The sequence below is a fragment of the Megalobrama amblycephala genome, linkage group LG14 (genome assembly GCF_018812025.1).
Source record: "Megalobrama amblycephala isolate DHTTF-2021 linkage group LG14, ASM1881202v1, whole genome shotgun sequence".
NCBI lineage: Eukaryota > Metazoa > Chordata > Actinopteri > Cypriniformes > Xenocyprididae > Megalobrama > Megalobrama amblycephala.
Window position 1 is genome coordinate 24,411,256 of NC_063057.1, and position 20,193 is coordinate 24,431,448.

General features: G+C 40.7%; 3 protein-coding genes across 3 annotated transcripts; 2 read left to right on the forward strand and 1 right to left on the reverse strand.

Annotated features, from left to right (window-relative positions):
- The first annotated feature begins 4,759 nt into the window (after positions 1-4,759).
- Positions 4,760-7,531, forward strand: LOC125245403 (inhibitor of nuclear factor kappa-B kinase-interacting protein-like). The gene is given in 4 exon segments (XM_048155973.1): positions 4,760-5,398; positions 5,472-5,589; positions 6,580-6,852; positions 6,854-7,531. Coding segments are annotated over 4 exon segments (948 nt in total). The 5' UTR covers positions 4,760-5,219; the 3' UTR covers positions 7,232-7,531.
- Positions 7,532-8,011: 480 nt separating this feature from the next.
- LOC125245404 (inhibitor of nuclear factor kappa-B kinase-interacting protein-like) lies at positions 8,012-10,719 on the forward strand. Its single transcript, XM_048155974.1, has 2 exons — positions 8,012-8,512; positions 9,635-10,719. Exon 2 carries the CDS (start codon positions 9,883-9,885, stop codon positions 10,390-10,392), a length of 510 nt encoding a protein of 169 aa, XP_048011931.1. The 5' UTR covers positions 8,012-8,512; positions 9,635-9,882; the 3' UTR covers positions 10,393-10,719.
- A 1,992-nt stretch (positions 10,720-12,711) lies between these two features.
- On the reverse strand, positions 12,712-16,441 carry LOC125245405 (cytoskeleton-associated protein 4-like). The gene is made up of 2 exons (XM_048155975.1): positions 15,881-16,441; positions 12,712-14,074 (listed from the first exon to the last, which is right to left on the reverse strand). Exons 1-2 carry the CDS (start codon positions 16,196-16,198, stop codon positions 12,926-12,928), a joined length of 1,467 nt encoding a protein of 488 aa, XP_048011932.1. The 5' UTR covers positions 16,199-16,441; the 3' UTR covers positions 12,712-12,925.
- Between the last annotated feature and the right edge of the window lie 3,752 nt (positions 16,442-20,193).

The window sequence follows — 20,193 nt, forward strand, 5'->3', positions numbered from 1 at the left end:
ATGAGAGGTTGCAGCAGAGATGAAACGTATACAAACTTCCACAAACAGGGTATTTAATATCAACGAAGGAGCACATACACAACCATCTCGGTGACAGAATTCACTGGGGACTGGGGCTGCTTTGCGGCCTTCATCTTAGGCCGTTTGGGTCTAGCGGTGGATCTCTCTTTGACCGACTCGAGGACACCAGGGGAATACCCACTGGAGGCGGAGGAAACTGGCGGTTTGGCGAACTGGCTAGGCCGCTTGTATTTCTGTGGGGACTGGACGAGGAATGCGCGACTCGTTTTGAACCTCTTCAATTACAAAATCAGAACAATTTAGAAAGAGAATCAGATTAATTGTCTCGACTGGGGGAAAAAAACATTTAAGTTCACTAAAATTAATCGTGTCCTCGTCCAGACCCGCCAGAAAACAAGCGTTTAATGGGGCATCTGGCCAGTTCTCCAAATAAACAAGCTCTGAAAATTCCTCCACATACCTCTCCAGCGGGCGACTGTCCTGCCGGAACCTACACAGGCGATCCACCGCTGAGGCATGCTTTTCGCTGGGAAGTAGGCGCTTGCAGTCCTCTGTGGACACGGGGACAAGGTAAATACCCATTCCAGTCTGTAGAAGTCGGTTGTTCTGTTATATGAGAGGTTGCAGCAGAGATGAAACATATACGAACTTTCACAAACAGCGTATTTATTATCAACGAAGGAGCAGATGCCACAATTATCACACATACAAACTAACAATAACAACGGACAGGGAGTGCAAGGATTGAGTCCAACTTAAAGGGAGTGCTAATGACAATACACAGGTGCAGGGAATCCAACAAAATTCACCCAACTATTAAAAAATATAAAAACATTATGCCTGTTCTCTTCAATTCACCAAATAAATCTGACTCCAGAGAGATTGTTTCCAAGTGTGACAGTCTTTCTTGTCCACAGTTACTGCAAAGATTTTTTTAAGAAATTTTTTCTTTAGAAATTTAAGAAATTTTTGTTAACTTCAACTTTAGCAGTTTGACCAGTTCTAGCAGGGTGGTATGAAAATCATCTTGTACAATAATCTGAAGTAAATCGCTTCATGAAAATTGTTATCTTTATAGATCACAAGCAGCTCAACTGCCAAAGAAGGGGTAGACCTTTAAAAGTGTGTCCATCATAGAACAAAGATCGGTAAGAGTCAGTGATGCTTAGATCTTCACTGCAGTTAAACACTTCCTCATAGTCTTGCCAATCCCGACAGCACCGCTTCCTTCAGTCATCCTCTTGCCCAACAGCACAGACAGTGATGTCATATATTTATCATTATGTCAGTACAAGGGATTTAATTCAGGGAATTAAGGGTCACATCTATGTAGTGAAACAACCATCTCAAAACAAGAGGCCTAGCTTGAAAAACTTCCAGCAAAAGCATGAACTTTTTGTTTGAATCCCCTGGCCTGGGCTACTGTGCCATTATCCGTTTATTAGCCTGTTTATTGGCCTGCTTGTGAACTGTTTATTTCATTTAAGACTTGAATCAACATCGATGCACAGCATTCTGATCAGCCTTTAGGTGCTGTTTTTCCCAGGTATGTGTTTTATTGAGTTTTGTTATGTTCTGTGTTAAAATATTAGCCCCAGTTGAGTGTTAGCTATTAGCACACATGCTATGTGCTCGCATGTGCTCTCCTGTGTAACTGCGCCATTTTAGGGCTACGTTCGTCTCTCCTCATTTCATTTATACAAAGTATGTAAAATGATGGTTACTGAAGTTTATAGTTGCACTGTATTAATGTGAATTGTCTGCATTAGTGTTTTATTTTCTTTAATGTATGCTTTATTTAGAATTTTGTCCACTATATGTTCACGATCACTTTGCAGAAATGTGTAATCAGCAGAGTTGCATATCTCGTCCTGCCGACTTCTCATGCAACATCAATGTACTGTGTGCTGATCAGCATTTTGGTGCTGTTTGTCCCAGTCTTGTCTTGTCCCAGGCCCAGTAAAGCAACTTTGAGTGACCATCCACCTGATCTCAGCCTGAATTATTCCATACAACACACATTCACATTTATATCATTTTTTACCTCTAATACGCCACTATGTCCAACTGGTGTGTACGCGCTCTGGCGTAGTTTAAAGGATTAGTTCACTTCCAAATAAAAATTTCCTGATAATTTACTCACCTCCATGTCATTCAAGATGTTCATGTCTTTCTTTCTTCGTTAGAAAAGAAATTAAGGATTTTGATGAAAACATTCCTGGATTATTCTCCATATAGTGGACTTCAATGGACTCCAAACGGCTGAAGGTCAAAATTACAGTTTCAGCGCAGCTTCAAAGAGCTTTAAACGATACCAGACGAGGAATAAGAGTCTTATCTAGTGAAACGATCGGACATTTTCGAAAACAATACAACTGTATATGCTTTATAAAGACAAGTAATGGCTTTGAACGTACTTCCGTTTTCTGCATTCTTTGAAAAGCTTACACTGTATGTCCTACGCCTTCCCCTATTCTACTTGCAGAAAAAATGGAACTGGCACTGCGTTTATTATGTAAGTTGAATAGGAAAGGGTAAGCATTTTGAAGAATACGGAAAGTGGAAACACGTGAATTAGAGCGGAGACTGTGAGCCAGGCCTTCTCACAAACATCACTGCCTGACCTCACAAATGTGCTTCTAGAAGAATGGTCAAAAATTCCCATAAACACACTCCTAAACCCTGTGGAAAACATTCCCAGAAGAGTTGAAGCTGTTATAGCTGCAAAGGGTGGCCAACTCCATATTAAACCCTACGGATTACGAATGGGATGTCATTAAAGTTCATGGGCACGTAAAGGCAGGCGTCCTAAAACGTTTTTAGAAAATGAGCGATGGTTTCTCTAGATAAGACTCTTATTCCTCGTCTGGTATCATTTAAAGCTCTTTGAAGCTGCACTGAAACTGTAATTTTGACCTTCAACCGTTTGGTGCCTATTGAAGTCCACTCTAAGGAGAAAAATCCTGGAATTTTTTCATCAAAAACCTTAATTTCAACATAAGAAAGAAAGACATGAACATCTTTGATGACATGGGGTGAGTAAATTATCAGGAAAAGGTTATTTAAAAGTGATCTAATCCTTTAACATGGTGATCTAAACACACTCTTTCCTTGAAACAAACAGTTCAACTTTACTGCAAAAGAAAGCACTGCATTTCTTTCTAGCAATGCATTTATTAAAAGTAAATACTAACATCAAATCTACGCTACGTAAGCATTTTAAACTGCGAGAGGCTTTGCGCTTTCTTCATACGTTGAATATGGAAGGCAGTCTGGTGGAAGCTAGATATTTTACTACATATCTTTTAAATTCGTTTATGTTAAAAGTCATTTCATAACTTTTAAAATTACACTCTCTTCCATTGTAGAAACGTGAAGCTGCCAATGTCCCTGTATGGCACTGACATCTTGTGTTGATTCGGGACCTGAGTCTGCACGGTAGTGAGCATGAAGTGGAGCCGCACTATTAAGGCCCACCCACACTTGCGCAGGATTGTTTAGTAGAGTTTATTGCAGAACAACTCAATATGTTGGAACAAACAGTTCTGGAAATGTAGAAATTAAAGTTGAAGCTCAGATCTCTTGCCTCTGTGGTCTGAATTGAGTACAACAGTTTGCGGTTGAGGTAGCACTGAGCATCTGTTCTAGGTGGCTTCATTCTCACTTAGCACCCATCAATGCTTCCTACAGCATCTTTCAAAGATGCTGATCTGGCGAGATGAGCAAATCCATCTCCAAACTCCTGCAATTTCTCAACAGCTGGGAAATGAATGACTTGGGCTCTTTTGCTCTCAATCTTATTTGCCACACAGTGAACAATGTCATGTATAGTAGAGTAAGCCTGTAGTCTGGCCTTAGATCATTAACTCCCTCATAGAAAATAGTTAACACTGGGATGTGATGGTTGATGTGGCAATACTGCATGGGTGGTGGTTCAACCTAAGAAATTGTAAAAAGATATCAATATTATGTCATTTTGATCCCAAAACATAGAAGACTTTTTATTTTTTTAAATGAATTTAACTCAAGCTGATTCCAAAATGATGAGGTATGCATGTATTTAATATTTTTAAACAAAACTATTAAGTCTTTATTTTTACATTAAATGCTTATGAGTTACTTGTACTATTACTCTTACTGGTAAGTGCAGTCCCACAAGAGTAGAGTTGAGTTGTCGGCCACTGAGTAAGGAAATCACTCATTTGGATATTATTAAAGTCTGCATATTTGCATTAAATTAGGCCGTTCCTCCATCTTCCTTCCCTGATGAGCTGCCACTGTCTATGACGTGAGATTCATCTAGCCTAAATGTAAATGTTGAATATATAAGTCCACACATATTATGATCAAACCCTAATTTCGGTGAAGATTCAAGATGTACATTGCTATAAAAAACACATCATAAGATACATTTCAATTGGATCGCTAATCATCCACATTGGTGCTTGGACCCAAATTATTTATGAACTTGTTTATTCGTTTGAAATTATTTAAAATAATCAATAAAATCAAATCAAATTTAAATCAATTCTAAAGTGGGCGGGCGGAGACTCGTGTTTCCTGCGAGACGCACACGGGGGCGCGCGGTGGCCCACAGACGCGATTCCTCCATTGAGACCCATTCAAATCTTAGAGCGTTGTTTAACTTATTACCGACTTTTGTTTTATAGAACATATAATCGTTTAAATCTTTAACGTCCAATGATTAATTTCTGATATGCATATGTAAATAAACTAGCAAATAATATCTACAAAATGATTATTCGAAATCCTTCATCGAGCAATAACAAGCAGCTCTGAGTGGTCCGTTCTAGCCAGCGCCGAGAAAAGTAACAGGGACCACGTGACAACAACGCACATCGAAAATAATTTACAGAGCTAAATAATTGCGTTAATTAATGTGAATAGACATTAAACGAAATATAAACAGTATAAATAGTAAAAACAGCATAACTATTATTTATATTCGTCTAAGCCCCGCCCACTCCATACACGTAAGTAAGTCAGTTCGCGCTTCTGCCTTCATTCTGTTTCAGCGGAACTGCGTGGCGATTTCCACAACTTCCAGCATCTGATGGGAAAAACGGGACGCGAGGAAATCTCCATCGGAATCCAGACACCTAAATAATATAACTGAGAATGACATCTGCTCTCTAGACTCACACTTTCAGGTGTGTTTTTAGCACTGCTCTTCAAACATGCAGAACAGCGACTTAAAACAGCGACAGAAGAGTTCAAACAGGCAGCAGAACGGAGAGAAGCGGAGCGCTGCTGAGGAGAAGAAGAAGAAAGAGGCCGATAAAAGAGAGGGATTCAGTCCTGACGCGAAGCTCTGCGTCAGTCTGATCTGTCTCGCGCTCTCCCTCCTCATCACATGGTCCGTTCACTTCTTCTCAGTTATTATAAAGCTCTTTCCTCTCTATAAGTGTGTGCTTCATCTGTCCTCACAGGCTGCATCTTCAGCAGAGCGCCAAACTAGCAGAAATGACGGGAAAGTGCGAGTTTCTGCAGGAGAAGAGCCGCAGTGTTCAGGAGCTCGACGACAAACTGACTCAAGTCTCTCACAAGGTTTGTGGAAATACTCTGAAAACACACATAACAGACACTTACCAGTGTAAATCCACTGAAAACACACATAACTCCAGTGTTACCACAGTCTGTGCTTGTTTCTTATGCTTTTCCAAAACCTTTACACACCATTTCTACAAAACAAGCTAGTTTGAGTTCACTTTACAGTAAGGTTTCATTTGTTAACATACTCTAGTTAATTTGAACTTACAATAAACATTAAAATCAAAAAGTTGTATCTTGTAATAGTAGTCACAATGCGTAAGGAGATTAAAAAATGAAAATGTATAAGGTTTGCTTATATCATGAGTTGTAATAAGACTAATTGCCTTATTACAGTCTTCAGCTATACACACAAAAATATCAAAATAACTTTTTATTTGTAAACTAAACATGTTCATCATGATAAGCAAGATATATTTGTCTTTTTTTTTAATTAAATGCATCTTAAATGTGTTTTTTATAACTTAAAAGTCATGCGAAATCAACATTTATGCCATTTCTTAATTTGTGTTACTAGTTTTAATGTGAATTGTTCATTCATGCTTTTATTTTGTCAATCAGCCGATAAATTCAAGTCGCGCCCTCAGTGTTTTTTCCTGTTCGAAAGCCGTTTCGCTCAGAAATACATCACAATACTGCAGTTTCGAGTTCAGTTTAATAGCTTCAAACAAACATGAGCGTTGTCCATGTCATGAACTCATATATGATTCATGTTTGTGTAGTTTGAGGAAACGATTATGAAAACCACCCCAATGGCGTCACAAGCTGTGTTATTGCAAGATGGCGGCGCCCTTGCTCCAAAATCCTTTTTTTTTTTTGGTTACATTAATCGAGTTTGTTATATATACATTTTTATTAAAGCAGAAATCAGTTTACTAAATAATGTAAACTTGACTGACTGCTTCATCTCCACTTTAATGCAGTAGTATGCAGCGCTGCATGAGTAGTGCACTAGACAGACGTCTGACGCGTGTGTTGTGAATGCAGCTTCAGGCCTCCGCAGACGGCGCCACGCTGCTGTTGAAGCTGAAACACGCCCTCGGCTCCGTCCTCAACACCTCAGCGGCACTGCAGGCGGAGCAGGAAGCGTCTTCAGACCGGCTGCAGGCGCTACACCTCCGCTTCCAGAGCGCGAGCGACCAGCTGTCCGTGAGCGACGAGCTCCACACGCTCAAGACGCAATCACGCGCCGCACACGGACATGTGACGGAGCACATCAACGACATCGACGGGCGTCTGCGTGAGCTGAGCGAGCGGCTGCAAGGAGGTGCAGGACGGCACGAGGAGGAACGCGCGTGTGCTGGACCGCACCGAGGAGGAGGACGCGCAGCGGGTGCGCGAGCAGACGGACTGGAACGGCCGCCGCGTCTCCAGGCTCCAGGAGCAGCTCGAGCAGCTGGCGGCACAGGGCCGCGGGCTGCAGGAGAAGCTGGAGTCACGCGCTCCTCACGCTCAGGACACGCAGCTGGCGGCCGCGGAGGAGGCCGTGCGCTCCATGCTCCGGGTCCGAGCGCACGTGAGCGCCACACACAGGAGAGTCCAGGAGCTGGAGCAGCAGGTGCGGAGCACGGAGGACCAGATGAGAGAGACCCGCTCGCAGATACGTGACCTCAGACCGGCTTCGCAGGAGGAGATCTGAGCCGAGGAACCAGACCGATGTGCCGCATCTACTGTACTTCTGACATATGGGGCATCTTAAAGCAGTATGCAGTGTTATAAGCTTAATCAACAAAACATCACTCATTTCCTTTAATAGTGAAAGCAGAAATCTGGGTTACTGTGAGACACTTACAGTGGAAGTCAACTGATTCATTAGTGTGATCAAAAGACAGTATTGAGATTAGAAAAAAACACTTACCAACCATTTCTGTCTAACGTTATATCCACATTTATATCTTCATTGCGATGAAAACATAATGCCATAAAACGATTGTAAAAATGATGAGACCAGCTTTACATCTCAATGCACTTGTTTTAACAGTATAATTAATGTATTATATGTACACTATTTTAGTGTGGAAAACACTAGTTTAGACACTAAATTATATCCAGTTTGACAACTTCGTTGCTATGACCACATGATGCTGTAAAAATAAGAACAACTTATCTAAAGCACAATTTAGGAACTAATTTAAATGCTTTAATATAAAAATACTTCAGATTTCTTTCAATCCATCCAACATTGCTTTGCGTTCATTATAAACGCCTCATCGTGAGCTCAAAAATGAGTTATTTTTGTGGTTGTGACATAATTGTATTGTATTAAACCCAGAGATGTTGAGCTTTTTTTACATAAACCTTATGTTTATTATTAATAGCAAATATAAAATGCGTTCATTTAATTATTTTGTGTCTGTTCATTTCATTTACAGTTTATTTCCACTACATCTGTACATGTTTACATATACACATATACACACATGCACATATAGCACAAATTATACATGTATGCATATACATATGTACATACCTACATACACATATACATAAATGCATGAATGCATGCATTCTGGATGTGCAAGTAAACACTAAATTCAACATAAAATCAAAATGATGAACTTTATATGCGGTTTTAATACATGTGTCATGTGTTGTTGCGGCTGATTTATTAGTGCAAATTATTCCAAAGGGACAAAATGTTTGTCTACATAATCTTTCATCTAAAATTACTTAATTTTTTCTTGGCTGATGTCACTTAAAAATGTTGACCAAATATCTCAATGTGCCAAATCCAGTCCTGCGACTCTTTCCACCTCCAGTCATCAGACCTGTCTGTCATTGAGATCTGTAGTCAGAGATGATCTAGCTTCACGTCTCTACAGCGTTCTTGTTGGCTCGTATGTCCGTATGGATTCACTCATGGACAATGGTTCTTCTTTTACTGACCCCTACAAACTCTTCTCCTGGCCCTGATATTACAGTATGTCATCTCATATTGTTTTGCTCTGTCCATTTTAGTATTAAAACTTAAATAAATTATTTTATCAGTAAATATGTGTAATATGTTCTACATGTTGAACATTTCATTTTACATCCCTTCTGGACTTAATCAGACTTTGTTGTGGAAAAAAAGTAATCTCTTTCTTGCAAATGAAGCTCAAAGAGTTCTAGAAGTCAAAATTAGACTATATTGGACAAAGTTTATTGTTTGAGTCCCCATCTTTATACCGTTTTCTTATCAACCATTAACCAATGATAACACATCTCAATCTCCACACCTGCTTCCCAACATTGAAGCCTACTCCCCTTGTCTTTGGGCCTTACTCATCATTTCCCAAGGACACTTGCTCATCTTTAGAGATAAGGTATCCCCATGTGACATTCACATCTGGGCAGTCATTTAATAACCATTTGTTCTCCACTGCCACTTGTTTGATGGAAATCACGTAATTCTGTCAAGTGGGCCACAAGATCCTCTCAGTCGGCTCTCAAACTCATCTGGTTTTTAAAATAATTACTTCCACAGGTTCATTATACTACTTCTACAATTATTTACTGTATATTGAATTAAAATATTCTGACAACTTCTATTAAAAAAAAGCCCTTTTCCACCACTTAAGAAAAAAATCATGCATGATTGTATGACATAATTTTGACATACTGTTATAATTACTATTACGACATACTAAGTTAAAATTATAACAGTCAAAAACGACAAGTCGGATTATAGTTAAGATAAGTTATAATAGACATGTCATGCAATGTTTATCTCAGAATTTATGTATGTCATAATGACTTATTTTTTGATTAAAAAGATGAAATAAGACGAGCAAAATTATATCTTATGTAATAGTTATAACTTTTAAGTCATAATTTCAGCTTTTTGTTAATTTAAACTTAGTATGTCATAAATGACTTAAGTCAATTTCAACTTTTTTCAAATTTTGACTTTTTAATATCATCATAATTTTGACTCTATTGATTTTAATGTTAATATTATGATTTACAAAAGCATAATTTTTTCATATGTGTTGGAAATGGGCTTCCACAGACTTCATTCTGCCTGAAGTATGTACTCAAAGTGTACTTGTGTCCTCTCTAGTGTGCGAGTGTCCATGCGCTGATGTCCGGTCCTGAGGGAACGCCGGTCGTCTCCCAGATAGGAGGCTTTGTCTGCGGAAGTTGATGAACTGAAGGAGCGTTTCTCCAGCCTAACCGGTCAACGGCAGCAGCTCCAGCAGGACCTGAGCACTCTTGATCAAGCCATTGGAGCACGTGGAGAGCCGAACCCTGCAGGTCTCCAATGACGTGACCTCCAAGGTGGCCTCCATCCGTACAGATGTGCGGCGTATGGCTGGCCTGGAGACCGAAGTGGAGGCACTGCTCAATCAGACAAACGTCCTGGAGGAGAAGGTGGTCCAGACCGAGAAGCTCATGGTCAAGCGCATTGGCGATCTTCTAGCGGGTAGCATCGACCGCATCTCCGGTCTGAAGAGCTCTGCCGAGAGGAACGGCCAGAGACTGGATCAGATCAGCGCACTCGTTCACCAGCTCTCCGCGGACAACCGCAAGGTCGCCGAGCAAATCCTGGCGCTGGAGAGCGGCCAAGCCAAGCTGCGCAAGATGGTGACGTTTGCAGATGACCTGAAGCCCAAAGTATTCACCATCAGACAAGACTTCGCCATCGTAGAGCCCAAACTAGCCGACCTGACGCTGAGAATCGGCCAGCTGGCTGAAGACATGATGAGCAGAGAGGGAGAAGTGGCGGAGTTGAGGGAGCACTTCTCCAACCGTGACTCGAGTCAGACCGTGAGAAATGAGATGACACAAGACACACTGGACCAGCTGACGCCTGAATGAGGAGTGGACTCACTCACCTCAAAATCAACATGATCGGACAGTGTGTGCTTCCAACGGGAAAACACACGGCATTAGTGTGCTTTTCAAGAGCTGCTACATGAGATCTGCTAATTTAAGCAAGATTTACATGTAAAGCATTGATATGCCCTTGCAGAAACACTGAACCGTGAAATCTGCCATGATGATTGTCATGTATCGACCAGTTGTGTGCAATGAACTTCTGGAATGAGGCGGCAAAGTCCTCACTGTTTTATTTAACTGTGAAGTCATGTTCCAGTTACACTGATGTTGAGTTTTTCAGGTTAAATATGTACCTAGACTATCAAGAAAACGAACCAAAACAATTCTATTTTTACAGTAACATTGAAATAATTACTTTATTTATTAAAACAAAGAATATTTCTCAAGTCGTCGTTATCATTTTTATATGTTTTACATAACTATAAGAACATGGTAACCAATGTCATGTTTCATGTATATGCTATTTGTGAACTGATGTTCATTTGTAGTCATCAAGGTCACAGACACAGAGATGCGCCTTTAATTTCACCTTAATTTAACTGATCGCTCAATAAAAACACTCGCAGATCATGATTTCAAGCAGTAATATGACATGACAGAGAGGTGAGATCAAGTGGGTGAGTTGTTTGTTTACTTTTAATTAGTCCATTCAGGCCAATTTGCCAACTTTCATGAAAATAAGAGGCGGGACTTACTTGAATGAACCGCCAAATGGCCAATCATTCTCGGACTGGATTTCTAGAACCCTATTTTTTCGAAACACTTCATTATGCTGATTGATGTTGTAAACTAGTGTTTGTTTTCATATTTATTTAATTTATTAATGTACTACTGTTTACTACACAGTCTGTCACACACCACCAAATGTGAGGCACAGCTCAATTAAAAGGAAGTTTTGCACATGCATACATACAAATAGCTTACTTCTGCTTTGAAAAAATGGTCATTCTTCCCAAGGAAACTGAATTTAAAACCAGAATACTAAGTCTTCATATATTGAAACAAATTAGGTTAAATATTTCAAAAGAGGTTACTAATGGTTATGTTTAGGGTTGGTTAGGAGAATCTCAAACAATTAAATCATTCCTGAAAATTAATAATACAAATACAGAATGAATCTGATCTGATCTGATTTGTCCTCTCAGAATTGTGAGATATAAATTCGGAATTACTTTTTTTATTCCATGGCTTCCAAAGACTGATACTGCATTATTACATTGCAATATATAATGCATTGATATTACATTATATATTGACAGGTGAACTTACGAAAATGAGTCGTTTCAGAAGAGCAAATGGAACCTGTGGAGAAGTGTCCAAAGTTAGCTGAACAACCCCAAAACATACCTGGGGCCAGATTCATGAAACATTCTTAAAGGGATGGTTCACCCAAATATGAAAATTCTGTCATCATTTACTCCCCCTCAAGTTGTTCCAATCCTGTCTACATTTCTTTTGTTCTGCTGAACACAAAAGATCTCGCCCGCCACTGGTGTAATTCATCACATTAACACATAAACGGTTCCTCAAAGTCTGACGACCAGAAAGTGTCCAAGACATTCGCCTTTACTTTGAACATATCACTTGCTTCATGTTTTGAAACCCAGCAAACTTCAATCAATCAATAAAAAAATTCTATGATTGAAAAGTGTGCTTGTGCTGTCTTGATTTAAACCTATGTATCTCTTTTAAGATCAAGAATCTTTAATGACTGAGAGGAATAAGTTGGTGCTTCTCAACCTTTTTGGCTCAAAGGCCAACCCCCATTGTCCACAACAATACTGGACACTCCTAGTTTCTGTGCAGTAGTAGCTGAATGTTCTTCAGGCTTCCACTCTTTTTAACCATGATCTACTGGATTAAGGACAAACACAACACAATTTACACCTGGAATAACTACAAAAATGTACATTCATCAAAATAAATAAATGCCCATGGAGTTTTAATATATAATTAATTTGACTTTTCCAGGTCAAGGAATCACACTTTTAGGTATGATTAATTAGTCTTCAGTTTTTCAAGCCCATGGGAACACTGATTCCTCAAAGACAAAAAACTGGATGAATTATTATATGAAATATCTTGATTTTAATTGTTTTAGCTGATTTTAATGCTTTTTTAATGCTTGAGGCTGCCTAATGCTGAATAAACAAAATGATATGGAAAATGTATTTGTAAATTAATAGACTGAAATGTGTAAAATGTTCCCATGTCATGTTGTCATATTAACAGTGCCATTTTATGTATTTTTAGGTCTAATATAGATAATTTGAATAGGTAAAGATATTGACACATTAGTTTGAAAGGGTTATAAAAATTTTATTGGAAAAAAACTACCATCCTGATACATTCAAAGACTGAACTGTTACTGAGACCTCCAGTAACCCTGGAAAACAGCTGAGCTGGTAAAAATACAGTGCAGGTATTCATAGATTGAAGAAACAGCAGTTTATCCCTTCATCATTCCTATAAAAAGCTTCTTGTTCACATTTCTACCACACACAACACCCGATCATCCCGAAATACAGCTTTGCTTCCAGTAGCTTGCCTTTGTCTCACTCATCCAGCTGTTCAGGAGGACTTTCTGGTTCTTCATCTTGAACAGCATCCAGTTCCTGCTCTGGCTCCTGCTCCGGTTCCTGCTCCAGTTCTTGCCTGCTTGTTCCTGCTTCAGGCTTCCTGCTCTGGTTCCTGTTTCCGGTTCCTGCTCCAGTTCCTGCTCTGGTTCCTGGGTCTCATCTAGAGCAGCTACTCTCGTCTGCAGCTCTCCCACACGGCTCCTCATCGCCTCCAGATCATCTCTCAGTGCCTCCGCTGCCGTCCTGTAGCCGGACAGCGAGTTCTCATGGGATTCATATTTGGACTCGAGAGCGTTCAGTCTGTTTGTCTGCTCTGACAGCGAGGACGCCGAGACCTCCTGGCTCTCCTCCGCGGCCTTCAGTCGGACCTCCAGGTCGTCCCTCCGTTTCTCCAGCTTGAGCAGTTCCTCTCTCAGCTGCGCTTCCAGGCTCTGGAGAGCTGTGCTGGACTGGTCCTGCCGGTTGTTCAGAATCTGAAGCTGGTCTGACGCGGTCTGGACGATGGCTCGCGCTGCGGACACCTCCTCCCGTAAGGCTCCCACAGCGCTCTGCACCAGCGTCCTCACGGCGCCCACCTCCTCGGACACCGACGCCACCTCCCTGTTCCTGGTCTGCAGCTCGGAACCCACCAATGCAATCTGCTCCCGGAGCACCGCCATGTTTCCCTCGGCCACCTCGTTGGCGGTGTTGAGATTGGCCACGGCGCTGCTGATGGATGCCAGCTCCTGCATGTGGACTGCCGGCCCGTCCTGCTCCTCCAGACGAGCTTTGAGCTCATGGAGATCGCTCTTATACTGGCTCTGTTCATCTGCGAACTCCGCCACGCTCTCCGACAGGGAGCGGCTCAGCTGGGCCAGCCGCTCCTCCAGCGAGGACATGTCCTTCTCCCGAGTGTCCTTCACCTCCCGAATGCCCTCTGCCAGGTCCCGGAAGAGCTTATTCTGGAGTTTCTGGAGTGCGTCCTCCATCCGCCGGGAGTCGGCCTCTCCTTTCTGCACCGCGCGGCTGGTGCTTTCCAGATCAGTCCTGGCACTGACCACCGTGCTCTCCAAACCCTCCAGAGACGCCTTCATGGACCTGATCTGGAGACAGAGAAGGGCAGAAACGCTTAGTTCATGGTAACTAGATCTAGAATATCTGCGCTCTAAGAAAAAAAAATTCAATATGTTCTATATGTTGAGTTCTATATGTTCTTGACTCAACATTAAAGAAACCTTTATTGGAAAAATTGTTTGTAGTTATAAAGTACATTCACAAGCTGTTTAAAGGGGTGGTTGATTATGATTTTACTTTTTTAACTTTACATTTTTAGTGTGTAATGTTGCTGTTTGAGCATGATCAAAGTTACGACGCTCAAAGTTTAATGCAAAGGGAGATATTTTCTTTTACAGAAATTGCTTTTTAAGGACTACAACAAACGGCTGGTAGGGACTACAACGAGCTTCTTTCCAGGTTGGTGACATCACAAACCCTAAAATTTACATAAACCCCACCCCCGAGAATACGCAACAAAGTGGGCGGGGCCATGTTGGGCTGCTTTAGAGAAGAGGAAGAGTTGTTGTAGTAGAGTTGTTGTCATGCCGTCATTTTACGCCGGACTGCTTCACAAACGAGGGTCAATTTAACACTGGATTTGCACAAAAGATTAACATGACGGCACATGCTTGAATCAACTCCACAGCAACTACATAAATTTATCCACTAACCATTCAGAAACGTCCAGTAAAAGTTGTAACTTCTTCCTGAGTCTCTCCATCAGTGTCGACTCCGGTTTGAACAATGTAAGGCTGAACACCGTTACTGACAATCCTCATTTTGGCTGCGTGAGATTCTCCAGCTTTGTTGTTGTTGAGCTGTTAAAGCTCCGCCCTCTTCTGGAGCAGCAGCTCATTTGCATTTAAAGGGACACACACAAAAACGGCGTGTTTTTGCTCACACCCAAATAGGGTCAAATTTGACAAGCTATAATAAATTATCTGTGGGGTATTTTGAGCTGAAACTTCACAGACACATTCTGGGGACACCAGAAAAAATATTGTGATAATATTTTTGTTGGCCAAATCGCCCACACTTTAAACTGTGCTGGGACTCTCTACACATATTTGTCCAACTAACTTCAGTGCAGCTTCAGCGAGACAAACGAAGTGTAAAAGAAGCTGCTGGATCCAGTGATTCACCCTCGAGGCAGGGTCAAACAGGTCTCTCAGCCTGTGCCTGATCTGTCAGGGACTCCCAGCTCAGGCAATTCAAGCAAACGTCTGTCATTCCAGTCAATATCTTTGTATTTTTGTGTCCTATATGTTTGACGCTGCAGCGCATGAAACTCCTCCAGGCATAAACAAACTTCCTGTCGTGTTGGACACCAATACTGTGCCTTAAAACAGTCATTTAAGCAGCTCGGCACAACCCTGTCAGCCAATCACAGACGAACACATCATCCTGACAGCCTGCAGGACTATTTCTCCTCATTTCAGCTGAATTTAATGTCTTTCTCTTGTGTGATCACTCAGAAAACAGAGTCTGTGTGTGTGGATGGACTAAACATGGACCATCCACATTAACAGCTGATAGTTTGTCTATTTGTGATTGATTTCATGAAGTGTGCTGCCATTATTCAGTACAGTGTTGTTCAGTTTTATCAGCTCAGCCCAGCGAACAGAACGTTCTCGCAAGGTCCTCTCAAAGTTATGAACAAACATTCTTAGAACCATTACCCAAATTTCGAATCATTAATAGAACGTTCAACGTTATCTGGCCATTAATAATGTCCATTCATGGAGCGTTTTGAGAACTTTAAGAAAAATATTTTTTGGAACGATCCAAACGCTCTTGGAACATATTTTTGTGAGCTGTGTGTCTATGTGGAGGCACGAATGAAGTCAACTAACCTGTTGGAGTGCATGTTCCACCTCACGCGCCGCTGCCGTGCACTTCTTCATTGATTCTTCATGTCTGGAGTTCGCATGTTTGATGTCCGACAGCTCTTGATGGAGGTACAGGGACGCGAACACGGCTCCGGCCGCCAGCGCCAGATAAAATAACGCGGATAAGAACTTTTTCAGCGCGTCTGATCCGGATCCGCGGCTCGAGACCGGCGCGTTCTCAGCTTTAGCGACTTTAGGACTTCTCTTCGGCGCCTCATCGTGCTGTTGACTCGGGGCAGTTTTGTCGTTGGAGTTGTTCTTGTTTCTGTTTTTCACGGTCATCGTTCCGTGTGTCCAGATGCCGTTCCGCGTCCAGCAGCGTTCTGTCGTGCAGTGACGTCACCGAGCGTCGCGTTCAGTTCGCTCTGTATCTGCTCTCATTCCTTCACTCACTAGTTTAGTTTGCTTTCTGCGTTCACACTTTTTCAACTTGTTCGAACGACGCGAACGCTTCTAGTGCATGAGCGCGGAGTTGACTCGTGAAGGAGGATGATGAAGATGAAGGCTGTCGTGTCGTGTTCTCGTTTGCTCCACCCTTCTTCAGACGTGGCACTGATTTTCCTCAAACATCTGCATCCTCCCATGTGTTCATACAGCCAGCCACAGTATGGACAGTATGCATTTATTTCTCAGGATTCTTTACATGAGCTTATTTGACATTGAAATCTTTGTAGCATATTGTCCTTTTAATGAAAAACATTGATTCTTGGACATTTGTGATGCAAGAAACATGCTCCAACATTTCTCCAAAACAGAATTAAGATTAAAACATTGAGAAAAGTTAAGATTTTAAACATTGAAAAATACAAGCACAAATCAGTGTCACTCTTAAAAAAAATCTGTAAAACAAAATAAACAAATTTACACAGTAAAATACTGTTTTCCTCTGAAAAAATAGCTATTATACCATAAAAACAATGCTTTCTGAGTAATATTTGTCGTTTTAAGAAAATAGACCTATAAGCTTCTTTGTTGAAAACTACTAATAATATTACCCAGAATGCACTGTAATATCCTCCTGGGACCCAGGAATAGACTTCTGTCCTCTGTAGCAGACATTATATTTTCTCTGACATCATACATGTCACAGTTTTAAGTATGGATGTCCTGTAAAGAGCATGTTCAGGGCTTTTCAGAGATTTTTATTGCTTTTGCCATGAAAACAACAACTTCTTGGTCTTTAAATATGACTGAAAATTAGCATTCTTATGGAAATATGATAATATTTTGTAATTATTGTTTAAATTGGATTAATTTTCAAATTGTTTGTTATAAACCAGCATCTCAGGAAAATATTATGGGGTTTCAAATCAAAATATGACTTTCTGTTACAAAACAGGGCATTGATTTCATACATTACCTCTGTAAAGGACACCAGGACTTACAGCATGTTTATCAGGCATTTTAGAAGTGAATAGGGAAAGAAATTATACATCAATATTCCTATTAATTATTAGATATTATTATGAAAATGTTACCAATTATTACTCCCATTATTACACTTCTTTTTCATTACATGCTGCTCCAAGAACACATTAATATGCAAATTAGATACAGTGTACAGATACATTGTATTGGAAAATCCATGCATGACTATTTTACCAACATATTGCATAAAGTACAATGGTATATCAATTAATTCCATTATTTCTTTCATAACATAGTTGAGAATCATCTTTATACTAAGTTTGGTTAAAAACAATCCATTGAAGCCTAAAAATTGGTGATTTAAAAAAATCCCATTGTTTTTGCCTATACATGTATAATTTCATGCCATGTTATTTTTTTAAACAATTTAGTCCACTACAGAGGACATATCATAATATATGAATAAAATATAATTTTTCAAAAATGTTATTTTTTTTATTTGTTTCTTATGCTCTGAACAATATAATGATAAAAAAAAAAAAAAAAAAAACTAAATTCAAAAAACCTTTTTTTTTTCTGGGTCTCAGGAGGATATACCGAATTAATACACCGCAAAAACAATGCATTTTAGGTAATATTTTTTGTTGTTTTCAAGAAAGTAACCTATAAGCTACTTTCTCGAAAACAACAAAAATATTACCTAAAATTAATTGTTTTTGCGGTGTATTACAACGCATTCTGGGTAATATTATTTGTGTGTACATTTGTTTTTTGTTTTTTTTTAGTTTTTTTTTGTGTGTGTGTGTGTGTGTGAAGACTTTTTTTTTTTACGTCAACTCATTAAAATGATTTAAGTTGGTCTACAATAAGTTGATATTAATTTTACAGCCAGTTTATTAAAATATATAAGGCAGGATATTGAAATAGGTAAACATTTTTGCATATGTTTTTACATTATTTAACTCTTTAGCATATATAATTCACACATTGCTATTATTATGCTGTTGTCAAAGTGTGGTCCGATACCAGTCACCTAGTTTGTTTCTTTTCTAATGGACCTTGAGTCTGGAAATAAAGTTGAATCAGTCAATCATAAAATAATATTATTTCTTCTTATTATTTAAACTACATAAAATCAACCAACCACTCGGGGTGAAATATATAATATATTAATTTGCACAAGTCTTACTACTAACATTCAGCATTATATTACTTATTATTTAAATATTGTTTTCTAGTGGCGTCATCGTCTCTCCTGACCAATCAGAGCCGCCGCCGCGACGCTGTGCCACGCCCCCTTCTGCACGCGCTCGCAGGAGTGAGTGAGTGATGCGCGCGTTCACATTAAACCCGTCCAGAATGAGCGAAGACGAGCGGATCATCAACAGATGGTATTTCGACGTCTGCGTGTTCAAAGCGCTCGAGAGTTTCAGAAATGGAGACTACGCGATTTTCGCCAACATCATCAACGTCATCGAGAGTAAGTGGCGCGAGCGCCGAGTTTGTTTACATCGGCGCGCGCATGTTAGCTTTAGCGCGGGGCTAAACTCCCAAACTCCGTCGGAAGTCCGTGAAAGTCAGCTTTTTTACAATGAGAAATTATTGAATTAGATCGATGTAGTTTGGAGTGCAAACCTAAGGCTGGTCTCTTGTTAAAAAGCCTCTCATGGAAGTTTAAAAGAGTTGTGCGAAGTGATTTGGACAATAGTACTATCACAGATATGGATCCTCGAGTCTTTACAACGATATGTGTTTTGTCAAGATTAGAAAATACTTGAATTTTATCAAATGAAACCATGTTTCTGAGGTAAATCTCTTTTTCTCTTTTGAGTGTGTAAGATATGAATGATGACCCCTAGAATACACATGACTCTCATTAACATCACGTGATCATCACAGGTATGGTGGTGCTGCCCATGGATGGACACGGAGACACCGTCCTCAAGCTGCGGGTCATGCAGTTCCTGTCCAGGATCAACAACGGAGACAAGCTGGGTGAGCGAGTGACCTACACGAGCGAGTGTGTGTGTTTCTGACGTGTGTGTCTGACGTGTCTGTGCCGCAGATCTGACGTTCGAGGAGCCCAAGACGCCGCTGGAGTCGGCTCTGGGCGTCCTGGAGTCCCTCTGCAGAGAGCTGGACGTCCCGCAGCGAGAGCATCAGCGCGTGCACAACGCCATCACCGAGATGGTGAGACGCAGCACACCTGCACCGCCATTCCTGTCTCTGGAATGATTATCTGACTCGTATTGTGGTGTGTGTGATTTCTGCAGCTCATAATCGTGTGCATCAAGAGTGGAGAGTTCGAGAAGGCCGAGGAGATCCTGAAGAGACACTTCAGCGCAGCCGCAGATTCGTCTGGGAAGGTGAGGAGCGCTCCTGACGCTACGGCACGCTCGTGTCCCGCGTCTCTCGTGTGACGCCTGTGTGTGTGTGTGTGTGGCAGAAGAAGCTGCTGGTGAACCTCATCCGGAGGAGACGCTCGTCTCACTCGGTGCTGCAGCTCAGCTCGTACAGCGACTTCAAGCAGGACATGCTGGAGTTCATCGAGCGGCTCTACTGCGTCCCCGAGCCCTTCCTCATGCAGGTCCGTCTCCTCGTCCTCACTAATTCATAGGGCTGGGTATCGACACAGTTTTCACGATCCGATTTGATTTCTATTCACATGCTTTTGACTCGATATCGATTATTTTGGATCAGTTACACTATATGCTACATTTTCTAGAGGGAAAAAAACACATGAGAGTCAGCTGGTACTACTATAATAATATTGAAGGTTAAATTAACTTATTTATATACAAACACTTAAATCATTGATGTTTGTTTTTAATAATAAATAAAGTTTAGACTTATATAATGTTATTTCTACTCCAATTCGTTTATTTGAAATATAAACATTTAAATCGCGG

Coding starts and splice junctions, on each gene's coding strand:
- LOC125245404 (XM_048155974.1), top strand. CDS start 9,883: ATGGCTGGCCTGGAGACCGAAGTGGAGGCACTGCTCAATCAGACAAAC.
- LOC125245405 (XM_048155975.1), bottom strand. CDS start 16,198: ATGACCGTGAAAAACAGAAACAAGAACAACTCCAACGACAAAACTGCC. Junction 14,075..15,880: donor TGGAACATGCACTCCAACAG/GTTAGTTGACTT, acceptor CTCTGTCTCCAG/ATCAGGTCCATGAAGGCGTC.